Here is a 12742-nt window from a genome sequence, read left to right as displayed (position 1 = left end):
CAGATACAAACTTTTATCTCTCCCACAGAAAGTCCCACTCTTCTACTTTGCTTTCTCTCAGAATATGACTGTATACTGCACTCCTCACGTCCTTGGGTATACTGCAACAGATACAAACTTTTATCTCTCCCACAGAAAGTCCCACTCTTCTACTTTGCTTTCTCTCAGAATATGACTGTATACTGCACTCCTCACGTCCTTGGGTATACTGCAACAGATACAAACTTTTATCTCTCCCACAGAAAGTCCCACTCTTCCACTTTGCTTTCTCTCAGAATATGACTGTATACTGCACTCCTCTCATCCTTGGGTATACTGCAACAGATACAAACTTTTATCTCTCCCACAGAAAGTCCCACTCTTCCACTTTGCTTTCTCTCATAATATGACTGTATACTGCACTCCTCACATCCTTGGGTATACTGCAACAGATAAAAACTTTTATCTCTCCTACAGAAAAGCCCACTCTTCCACTTTGCCTTCTCTCACAATATGACTGTATACTGCACTCCTCACATCCTTGGGTATACTGCAACAGATACAAACTTTTATCTCTCACACACATTTATTGCTATTGCAAGCTTTAACTGCTTAATTCATTCTCCCAATAAACTAATAACATTAATATAATCATTTTCTATGGTAAAACAAACCACACTTGAAAAAACACAATGAGGAATATATATTAGACAATCATAAACAAATTTTACTCAGAAACACACATATGCTTGAGGTGTTTGGATGTGAATTGTGTAAATGTACTTCGAACAAACAAACAACTTCGAAATACGGAAACTTTAAATTAATGTGATTTTAATCTACATATTGTAATTGTACTACAACGTCTATTATTCAAACATATGACAATTCATGAGATATATTAAGAATATGTCTTGTCAATACATTATGCCACAAGACATTATTTAAATCAAGCTGTCCTCAACAGCCCATATCTCTGGTTATATTCGGTTATTACTAATTACTTCAAGAATATACCATCTTGGTGGTAGAGTGGTTTTTAACTTTTCCTGGGATGCCAAAATTTTCCAGTATGTCTACACTTAAAAAAAGTGTATTTGTGAATATATTGGTAGCTTTTAGCATTATAAACAATCTAAATCCAATAATGATCAAACCACACCACATGTTCTGATTTCAACACTATTAACTCCTGGCTTTCTAGATGCCTAACAAGGACTGTTAGCTTCATTTAGAGAGTTAAAACACTCTTTAAGAGTGTTACTGCTACTGGAACACCTATAATATTATTCTCTGATCTAAGTTTTGTAACAATGTTGTGTTAAAGACAGTAACTTACGGGTTATCAGTGTCAGGGTTGGGACTACTGCGCCATTGCTTGTACAGTTGGCTGGCCTGGCTGGCAAAGTCTCCGACCTCGAGAGGGCAAGCCCAAGTAGCTATGCAACTCAGCAGTCTGCTCTGTTCAAATGTACTGGGTTCCTCAGTCAGGGTACCTAGGCTGCTCACTATGGGGGCCATCAGCTTTTGGATAAATTTCTGGAAAAGAAAAGGATTTTCCATTATTTTAACTCTTTGTGGATGGGTGTGGATACATGGTTACAATCTTCACTGAGGTATCCGCAAAATTAGAATAAAACCATACTAATTTATTTTTTATGTAAATCTGTTAAAAATATTATCTGGTGAACATTTACAATCATACACCGTTTTATATTAAAATGAAGCAGAAAAACTTGTTTGTATAAAAAAATTGTTCTGCCCTGGGCCTAAAAGTTTGATTTATTTTGCCAACATTCGGCATGCCTTTTTTTGCCATAAAACCACAAACAAATTATTCAGCACAAATTTACCCTCACACACTAGGTTTTACATCAAAATTGGTCCGAACAAATGTATTAAACAAGTTTTTTGTATCAAGACTAAAAACTTAACTTATTTTGTCATTATTCGGCTGTCTGCAAAAGGGATATTATTGTACATCTATAAAACTGAATGTTTGTGTGTTTGTCCTTTATGGAATCGCAAAATATTGGACAGATCATTATGAAAATTTGTATGTATACGTATTTTTCCATGGAGAAGGTTTATAAGCTATGCCCATTGATGTAACTCACCACCAAGCGGCGTTGCAAAAGATAAAAGGTTTCAAAGCGCCTGCACACTATAAACTGCAATTACGAGACAGTTACGTATATTACATAGCCAAACACTATTTGGTTATTATGTATATTTGTCTTTAAGATACATTTCTGATTGAACTTAAGTTTGAGTGTTAGACCACTTTATAATAAAGTATGTACACGCACAATGGCTATAAACATAAACAGATTTTCTTGATCGTGGCAACAAGGCAAACTGTACATCGGCGTTGTAAATATAATTCAATTAAACCAGAAGTTCACATACACGGGCAAAGCTTACGAAAAGCGTGCAAAGCCACGGGAAACAGCTAGTACACAATATATTAGGGTGTACAATAACTGTTATATTAATTAAGATATTAATTCTGAGTGAAGTGGACAACTGTCCATGATAGGTTAGGGGAAAATGATGGTGATGGTGCAATCCAGAATTTAGGAATCTTGAATTAAACGACCTTTCTAAGAGATAACATTGATATCATTGTTATCTTATAGGTTATTGAAGCAAGAGCTAAGATGACAGACTTTGATCACTTCTTGAACAATCGCCTTGCTCTGTTTATCATCTCTCTCTAATTTGTGCTACCATCACCCAGCAGTTTACACTCCCCAAGACATAATTTATTTGCAACAGTATTTCCCTTCTTCAGTGAGTGTTATTCTGCATTGTGTTGCTACTAGCAGTAACACATGAAATGTTTTGTACACAACTCTATTGACAGTGTTAAATCCCTTTTTATGAAACCAATTGTTTTCTGGAGTACCATATGGAAAATGGACTAGTTGTAATAATAAGTAAATGAGTACAATTGTTAATGAGCCATAATATGAAAATAGTTTTTTTAATTAAAAGTAGGAAATAAAATTCACAAGGTAATAAATTAATCTAAAGGATCAGTAACCAAGCATGTTTAAGAGGCCTAATAAGAAAACGATACATCACAAATCATTACATTTTATACCCTCACCTTTGAGGTTAAGTAATACAGAGGGTTCTGTAATAAAACCATTTTTAATTTCGTTTCATATCATGAACGTGCAAAGGTGTTCTAAATATCACAAGCAACAGGTTATAATCCATTTTAAGAAGGAACATTTGAAAATAACAATTTACATTTGTTCTATTTATGTTTCTATAACAGATTGAAATATGTTCTACTAGCCGTTACCCACGGCTTCGCACACAAATCTTAAGAACCGAAGTCCTTATATTACTTAGTAAAAGCAATTATGCACGATTGGCTGCGGGTAACAGCTAGTTCGTCAATAAATTCGTAGTATTTTATAACGAAAACTCTTGATTTTCAATAAAATACCAATTACAACCAAATACCCAGATACCCACGGCTTCACACACGATTTCCTACAGAAAAATTGGGACATAGGAGGCATATTTCTTTTGAACGTCGTTATTACCCTTCTGAGATAAATGATAGTCACTGAAAGATACTCCAAGCTCATGATCTATTTAAGATTTAAATGTTAAAACAGTCTCAATATGCACCTGTGAAATAACTGGAATTTTTCTCCAATATTCTATGATTTTTGTATACAATTGAACTATATTAGACTATCGTGGACAGGAGTCAAAAAGTTGGAATTCATTAGCGCACATAAAATGTAATAAATGATGGCGCTCAATGTAATTTTGAAACGAAAATAGGCATATTTTAGGTACATATTATTAGTCTAATGATTATGAGCTTCAGATGTTAAGCGAAATTGCGTATGGTTTTTATTTTAGGCTTTGTGCGTGTATCACTTCTGGATCAAATTAGTTATATCTCCGATGCCATGATTGAGTTTGCTTTGTTGTCTCGATCGAGAGAATATGTACACACGGAGTTTCGAGAACCATACTTCTGTCAAAAAAAACAACTAAGGTTGGTTTTATAAAATTCTTTATATTTATAGCCAACGTAAGATATTAATTTTGATATCTGCATTGCTCTTCTGATCAAGTATGAGCATGGTTTATATTAGATAAATATTGCAGTTAAAGGTGAATTTTTACGTCAAATTTGAATTGTATTATCTGGATAGTAAAGTCTATGTTTAACAGTGATTGCAGAAACAGTTGAAACAAAATTTGCTGTTTCTCTTAAGCTTACTCTATGCTTTCAAACTATAAGTGTAAAGAAATTTAAAATAATAATTAAATTATAAAAACATATATTTCTTTTGTCGCATTATATATGTTTACTAAGAACAGCTGATTAAATTTGAAAAGGCTCTTTCACTTAATAACATATGTTTGCTGCAATGCATTTCTTACGGGTATTTCTGTAACTTTTAGAGACCAGTGGGGCGGAATCCTGAATCGGGAACGGGATAAAAAGTATCCTATGTCCTTCTCCCAGTTCTTAGCTACCTCCTTACCAATTTTCAGCCAAATCGGTTCAGCCGTTCTTGAGTTATAAATAGTGTAACTAACATGACTTTCTTTTATATATATATAGATTTACGTTTCTATAAAAGATTGAAATTTATTTCATTTTTTAACAATGTAAAAGTGTATATATTCTGTAAAGATGAATGAAATTATATAAATTACTTTTTTTATTGTTTGAGTAGGGATTGTAAAGTTAATCAACCTCAGCCAATGCCAACCTTAAAGCTTCCATAGTTGGCTGTCCTAGAGAGCATAGTTTTAATTGGCTCCAGCTTTGCCAGACCTGCTTCCCACGGCAGAAACTCCTTCTCGTGCCGCAACGAACCGATGATCTCAAAGGCCAACTGATAACTCAGTCGTCCTAATTCTGCCACGTCCATCACGTCAATGATCAACTGTGCACGGTTCAATGCATCGACTTGGGTGTGCTGCGGGGAATTGAGCAAAGCAGCCAGCATTTCCCAATTCTCCTGGTCGTAGTTTACTCTGTACAAACCTACAACAAACAATACAGTCAATCCTTCTAAAGGAGTTATTAAAACCTAAACAAGAGGGAAAACTACAGGACTAAGAATGAACACAGGATTATTAGGTATCAGTGCCTTTGCTATTAGTGAAAGACAAAACCAGAATTTTAAAATCTGAAATACGATTCTGAATTCTAAAAATATTAATCCCCGATTCCCAAATTTTGAATCCTAATAGTTTCTTTTTTTTGCAGAAGTATGATCTAGATAAAACTATTACCAATCCAATTCATGTAGTTTCTAAACTTTTGGAGACCATCCAATAATATGAAAATTAATCCAAGAATACCTCTCTATTTGAAAGGAATTTGCAGATATTCAGAAAAATAACTATATTTTAAGACCTAAGTCATATCCACTAAATCCTACTTTATTTTGGTAGTTGAAAATATGGGCTTCCAAATTTTCAAAAAATAAGAGTATATATTTGTATAACTTATAAAAAGTATTTTAAACTTAAAACATTTTCACATTTCATAATATTTTCAAACCAAACCCAGCAGTGATAAAAAAGATAAGGATGTAAACAACATAAATTGTATTTGTACAAGTACAATATTTGTAATTTTTTTGTCATACACAAAGTGCAACAAAATTAAGTTTTTGTGTTCGGCAATTTGGGAGATGTCGATCCAGCTGTCATTCCCAAATACACACAGCAGACTCGGGGGGATGCGTGAATATAAATATATAAAATACTAACTGCAAGAAAATATTATTTATTTATATAAGTACAATAACTTCCTTGTAAGTTTATAAGTTTTATAAACAGTATATTTAAATTTAATTATGCCAAAAAGTTTCAGCGGTCGGTAATTTGTGTACGACCGATCAGTTGATAATTAATGACATAGCGAGTCGCCTCAGATTCAATTGTCGAATCCCGTTGATCGATTCTCGAATCCAAATCTGACTTAAAGATTCAGTGGATTCGAGATTTGGCTTTGACACATTGATATCAATCATTTCAAGCGTTAACGACTACTGTTTTTAGGAAAGAGGTCAATACTGATAATGAGAAGGTATAAAAATACTTATAATTTACCTGCAGCCCGGTTGTTGAGGATGAACCACTCCCCTTTGCCTACTCCAACATCCAGCTCAGCACTAGTCTTATCACAGCTAAGCCACTGCTGGGGTTGGGTTCTGTTGAAATCTGGCTCCTTGGATGTAGAATAACTCAGAGGTACCCACCAACACCCCTTGTAGTCCTCTGGGTTGGTTGATTTTATCGCTAAGTATCTTTCCTGTAATACACCAACATTTTATATAAGGTTTATTCACAGCTGGTATAAAAATGAATTGACGACAAATAGATCTAAAAGTGTAGTTGTTATAAGTACATTTTCCCTAAAAAAGATTTTTTTTAAATCACTGAGCTATTACTTAAGTTAGCTATTACTTTTTTTTATGATTATTAAAATCCAAATGCTCTGATTTTAGTTATAAATTTTAAAATAACATTTCATACAAGTATTTGTTTTAAACATTTATTACAGATACCCAAAAATATATTTTCTGTAATATTTTATATCAGACCTGTGCTGCACTTAACTATTCTTGCCCTTCTTAAATAAAACTCAAAAAAAGAACTTCAAACTAAGAAATAAGACTAGTCTTTTTGTCCTATATAATCCTTTGGAACTATACATTAATTTTGGGTTGGGCAAAATGTTTTTACTGCTAGTTAATGACCATGCAACCTAAAAAGCCCAGGCTGAAAATAAAAATTTGGTTTATGTTCAGAAAAATATCCAAAACTATAGTTTTCATCAGAACTAATTAAAATGTTCACTAAGTTGAGAGGAATGCGTCTCTTTTTAATGAAAACAAAGTTTTCCAATAAAAAAATATATTTTCACTGTGTAAAAATGTTTATTTCTTGATATTCTTTAATTAAAAAATGTGTATATCAATAAATAATTTTACTGTGGCAAGTCATTTTTGACATTTATACACTTATTCTTCATAATCATACCAAATTTGAAAACTTTACAATGATAAACAGCAAGTTTATTTTAAGTTATCTAAAAATTTGCAATAAACCATGAGTTTTAGGGCATTGTGTAAGGTAGATGAGTACTTATCTAATCACTGAAATCTAAAACTACATCAAAAATATTTGTTATTCCTTAGAGAATGTACTCGCTTTATATGTAAAAAAATTGAAAATAATAAACAATGTTTACATGGTTTTAACAACGGTCTTTCTTTAGTTTTCTCAAACAAGTTTGACAATATTCTATAGATGGCAGTTATATGCAGAAGTTGAAGAATAAGCTGATTCCACACTCTTTGCTATATATTGCTATCATTGCTTTGTTTCTCTTGACTGTTTTTGATATTTGAACAGCAATTAGTTTTAGATTTAATGGTATCAGTTGTGTGCATTATGTGCTGTTAAAAGTGGAAAATTTACGATCATTCCAACTGAATCGGTCGTGCTCGTAAGTATAATGTAAAATATTACAATAGTCTATGAAACAATATATCATATACTATTTTTAAGAATGGGGACAGAAATACAGGGTGTCAATTAAGTCTGGAACCTATTTTTTATTTTTTGAACCACAATAGAAAGAAATACCAAAGTTCACATGTGCTTACTGGTGATAGTAACGCATACATCTGCCCAATTACCGACCAGATAATCCCTTTGGGGGACGGTCCACAAGGAGTCAGACAAAATTCTTAAATAGCAGCATAGGTCAAGTTTGGTATCCAATTAAAGGTCTTACTTAGCAGAGTACAATGCCGCAAACCGGACTTCAAAAGGTGGATTCATTCAGTAGTTATAGCTATTTGAATTTTAAAACAATTGAACAATGTAAATTATTAAGTATTACAAGTAAACACCAATTTTTTAAGTACCTATGATCAAAGTAAATGTTCAAAATGTTCCCCTACCATCGTGTGGCAATGTCCTAGGCCATTGTAAAAGCCATCCACTGCATTTTGAAGGTAGTCACGAGGAATATCTTGAGCTTCTGTGACTATGAGATTTCTTAGGTGCGCCAAATCTCGAGGCTTAGTACGATAAACTTTATCTTTGATGTATCCCCAAAGAAAATAATCCAGCGGAGATAAATCAGGGGAACGAGCAGGCCACTCTACTGCACCATGTCTTCCAATCCATCTGCGAAGGAATATTGTATCCAAGTATTCTCTAACAAGGAGAGCAAAGTGTGTTGGCGCGCCATCTTGTTGGAAATAAATTCTTTGAAATTGTTGACCAAGAGCAGCTTGTAGTGCAGGAATTATCTCATTTTGGAGCATTGCTAGATACGAGTCATCATTTAAATTACCATTGATAAATAATGGGCCCATAATTTGATTTCCTGTAATACCTGCCTAAACGTTAAGTTTCTGTGGATGCTGTGTATGACTCTATCTGCCACTTTCAAATTCTAACAGTAGTTGTGTTATTGGTAATAATTACTGATTCCTGGCTTCGATTACTACATTGTCAGATGATGGGAGGGGAACATTTTGAACACTTACTTTGATCACAGGTACTTAAAAATTGGTGTTTACTTGTAATACTTAATAATTTACATTGTTCAATTGTTTTAAAATTCAAATAGCTATAACTACTGAATGAATCCACCTTTTGAAGTCCGGTTTGCGGCATTGTACTCTGCTAAGTAAGACCTTTAATTGGATACCAAACTTGACCTATGCTGCTATTTAAGAATTTTGTCTGACTCCTTGTGGACCGTCCCCCAAAGGGATTATCCGGTCGGTAATTGGGCAGATGTGTGCGTTACTATCACCAGTAAGCACATGTGAACGTTGGTATTTCTTTCTATTGTGGTTCAAAAATTAAAAAAGAGGTTCCAGACTTAATTGACACCCTGTATATAAGAATCCAGTTCAACGTACAAGTATAAGCATTGGGTGGTTCATTACGGCACAAACTATAGTTATGCTACCAATGCACAACTTATTTTGCACCCACTGCAACGCACAATCCAACAAATCTATCATAGTAGGTTAAACAATATCACTCTGTAACTCCTAACCAGTTATTTTATTAATTTCGATTTTCAAAATCTGACTCCCTAGACCTTTGAGTGCCGCGGCGTTTTGCTATATGGTATGCATGAAATGCCGAGCCAAAATGCCTGATTTTGCAAGGGTCTGGTTAAAAATTCATAAAAAAATTATTTATTGGTATAATGTCCTGGGTTTTTATTTGTTTTGTAGATAAATATATTCTCTTTATAAATATAATACATTTATTAGTAATTTAATGTTTTTATACCAATAAAAAAAATATATTAACAACAATTTTGTGAGCAAAAACATTTTGTTTTTTTATTTTGACACAACGTAGTGTTACTGAAATATATTATTCTTTCATTTTCAGTTATGATATCTTATACTCCATTTAATTCTTTACAAAAATACATATATAAACTTTTTTTATACTTATAAACAAAGTTTGGAAAATAAATATGAAAATATGAACCGCTACAAAACTAGAAAGTTTCTAACCTAACCTGACACTCGTATGTCTTGTCTACACTGCTAATATTTGAATCTAATGCCTTCAATACTAGGTCTTCATTGTCAGCAATGTTTTTACGACTCATTCTTTATAAATATCACTGAAAAACCATAAAAACTATACAAATGTATTTAAAACTATACAAATGTATTTAGTAAAGTACTAGCTGCTTACGATCGCCGTAACTCACGGCCAAGTCATTGTACTACTTACACACAGACTATAATAACATAAACAATCAATTAATATGAAGATGCTAACACTACAAACCCATTTACACTTAAAAACTTTCAATATTTACAATAATTTGTGAAATAAACACCAGCGCTAACAAAACATGTGACGGCTCGTCCGTGTCGCTCTTTACAACCGCCGTAAAAATCAGAATCTACCCAAAATTCAACAAAACCTTCATCAAAAGTTACGTTGAAGCCTTTGGAATGCGTATGTATAGTAATTGAGCCAATTTAGATAAATACTATATAAAATATAAGCGTTACTGCAGAAGTCGAAAATAGCGATTCTGGCATTTCTTGCATATAACACAGAATCGCAAATAGCGATGCTCCGGCACTCAAAGGGCTAGTGCCTACCTGAGACACAGTTGCCTTCCGGTTCTGGTAATCCCGGGTAACTGTGATGAGAGGATACCCGGTCTGTAGTGTCCAGGTGTCCATAATCTGCTTCACACTCAGCTCTGGGGGCAACGCATTGTGCCTGACAAACACCATGTTCTGTTTTACATTCTTACACAACACCTGTTCAAATGTGCAGGTTGCGTAATAAAGAATAAGAACCTCAATTACTTGTTGATATAAATTCAAGTTGTTTCAACGGAAATATACATCACAACAACCTTCTAATTTGAATACAATACTCAAAAATCACTTGCCAATCATCCTGAACAAAACAGTCAATGAATCAGTTATTGATAGTAATTTGAAGTAATAAACATTTTAACTAACTAATAATTTACTATCAAAAATGCAGTTCATAATTGATTAACTTAAGACAGCAGTCAATATTTTTTTTTCCAATTTAAATAGTTCATAGTTATCTAGTTTTTTATGTAAGGAAGATTTCACCTTATACTATGATGCTGATCAGGTGTAATGTTAATAGTTCATCAAACCAAGTTCCTTCATTTCTAGTACCCGCGGAATTGAATAAATATGTCTGAAAAAGTATTTCCTTTATTCAGAATACAAGTTGGTTACGTAAATAACTCTAAATGTATAAAATGTCTTTGTAGTATACAAGTTAAAGGTTTGTACGTCGAATACAAAGGTGAATTGAGTATCGGATTATTATTATGGTTGTGCATGCTGCATAGCCGATGTTAAAGGCACATAAGGTACATAATGTGGGGTGGAGGATGACAGTTCATCTTTATTATCTGTAACATCCTTGATCTGCAAACTTTAATGGGAGAGTTGAGACATGAACGTGACTTTTGTCCAATAATTAGTAACGCTGCAGATGCATTTCTCAAATTTCATGAATCGATCCTAGAATTCGAAGTTTTATAAACAATTTCTATATTTATTTCTCTTCTCAATTTTTTTCATTATTCAGAGTTTTATGACAGTTTACGAGCAGAACAGCATTTAGTACTTACTTATGAGCTTGCTCTGTGAGCGAAACCCAGAGATCATCTTGTTCTGCATTGCCATACTTGTGTTTCTTCAGGTATTCACTGACACCTCTCTTGAATACGTTCTCTCCCAGGAACAGACTCATCATGCGCAGTAGGAACGAACCTGTCACAAGAAAATATTCACATGTAACAAAAACGTTGTGATTTGCAACTCAAAATAAACTTTACAGAACATAATTTTCTATGTTTATTTACCCTTGTCATACGAGATGGCGTCAAATATCTGCATTATCTCATTCGGATGTCCGATGGGCACTGACACTGGATGAGATGACTTCAGGGAGTCCAGGTTAAATACATTCAACAAATCACTTAATGCTGATTCATCAAGGGAGTTCCATTCCGGAAATTCCTTTAACAGGTCACACAGTTTACTTTTCAAGTGATGAATTTTTCTACACCATTTTAATACTTTTCTTTATAAGAATGTATAATTCTACAATGAATTTTTGAGAAATAAACAAAACTAAGAACCGGCAGAAAATGTTTGTTCCAGATTCGCAATTCAAGGACATTATGTAATTAAAACTTAAGGGGGTTCAATTAAAAATTCCTAATTAAAAATTGGAATTTTTGTAACAGTTACATATAAATATCATGACTTCTCTTTAGATACATAGTTTTTATGAGTATTTTAAACATAATATTGCTACTGCTTTCATTCCATTACGACCTCACTAGGACAAGATAGTAACTGATAGTGAGTACATTTCCCATGGGTTACTTTACAGTTATTATATTTTGTTGTTTCATATTTAAGCTGCTTTAACAATTCATCTGTGCATGAAATAAACAGTTGTGTGTTTTTGTTGTCTGCATTGACAGACTTAACATATCATCTTTGAACTCTATCTTAGGTGAATTGGTCAATGTTTTGTCTAGTTTGTGTAGTAATAATGCCACAGCAAATGACATTCAGGTACAGACCTTTTAGAGACAGCCCTAAATCAGGTAAACCTTTCTGTGTTTTAAACAGATAGCTCTTAGGTGGTTTCAAACAATTCAAACCACCACTATGCTATCTCTGAATATCTTAAAATCTACTTTTAGCACATTTGGCTTGTAAATAATGTGGTGGTAATGTTAGCCTAGAAGAAGACGAAGATCAAAGTGAAGGCCCCTGTGGAAAATATCCGACATAGGATGGCAGAGGGTGAAACTAGTTTCAAATCAAAGAACTTTAAATACATTTCCAAAAAGCTGTATAAATGGAAATCATTGTTTTTTGTTTCTAGCTCCCTGAAGATTTATGCGCCTCTTTATTTATATTTTGGACAATTTTGTAACTGAGCTCAAATAGAAAGGTTACAGATATAATATCCACATTATATATTTTAATTACTACTTGAGGAAGTGTTTTGTTTTTAATTAAGTATGAATTACAAACATTTAATTTCATCAATACAAAATCATATCATTCCTGTCATACTTAATATGTATATTTAGTAAAAGATTCATTATCTTATATACCTCAGCCACTTTCCTGGGTTCAATTTCAAGATGGTTCAAATTAGTACTGTAAATGTATAAAAT

At 33.2% G+C, this 12742-nt stretch overlaps 1 protein-coding gene across 9 annotated transcripts in view; it reads right to left on the bottom strand.

Moving 5' to 3' along the window:
• LOC124360785 (aminopeptidase N-like) overlaps window positions 1-12742 on the bottom strand; it is an 88784-nt gene that overhangs the window by 17718 nt on the left and 58324 nt on the right. For 7 of the 9 annotated variants that reach the window (XM_046814680.1, XM_046814674.1, XM_046814676.1 and 4 more), the window contains 6 exons: window positions 11405-11561; window positions 11171-11312; window positions 10146-10269; window positions 6088-6289; window positions 4734-5011; window positions 1319-1518 (listed from right to left, as the gene is read on the bottom strand). In XM_046814680.1, the coding sequence (XP_046670636.1) occupies window positions 1319-1518; window positions 4734-5011; window positions 6088-6289; window positions 10146-10269; window positions 11171-11312; window positions 11405-11561 (1103 nt within the window). Of the gene's footprint in view, window positions 1-105; window positions 209-426; window positions 530-1318; window positions 1519-4733; window positions 5012-6087; window positions 6290-10145; window positions 10270-11170; window positions 11313-11404; window positions 11562-12742 lie in introns of those variants that run through there. The other 2 variants (XM_046814681.1, XM_046814684.1) reach the window with 2 other exon arrangements.

This window comes from Homalodisca vitripennis, chromosome 4, assembly GCF_021130785.1.
Source record: "Homalodisca vitripennis isolate AUS2020 chromosome 4, UT_GWSS_2.1, whole genome shotgun sequence".
Lineage (NCBI taxonomy): Eukaryota > Metazoa > Arthropoda > Insecta > Hemiptera > Cicadellidae > Homalodisca > Homalodisca vitripennis.
The sequence above is the reverse complement of the archived record's forward strand: the minus strand, read 5'-3'. Positions and strand labels throughout refer to the sequence as shown.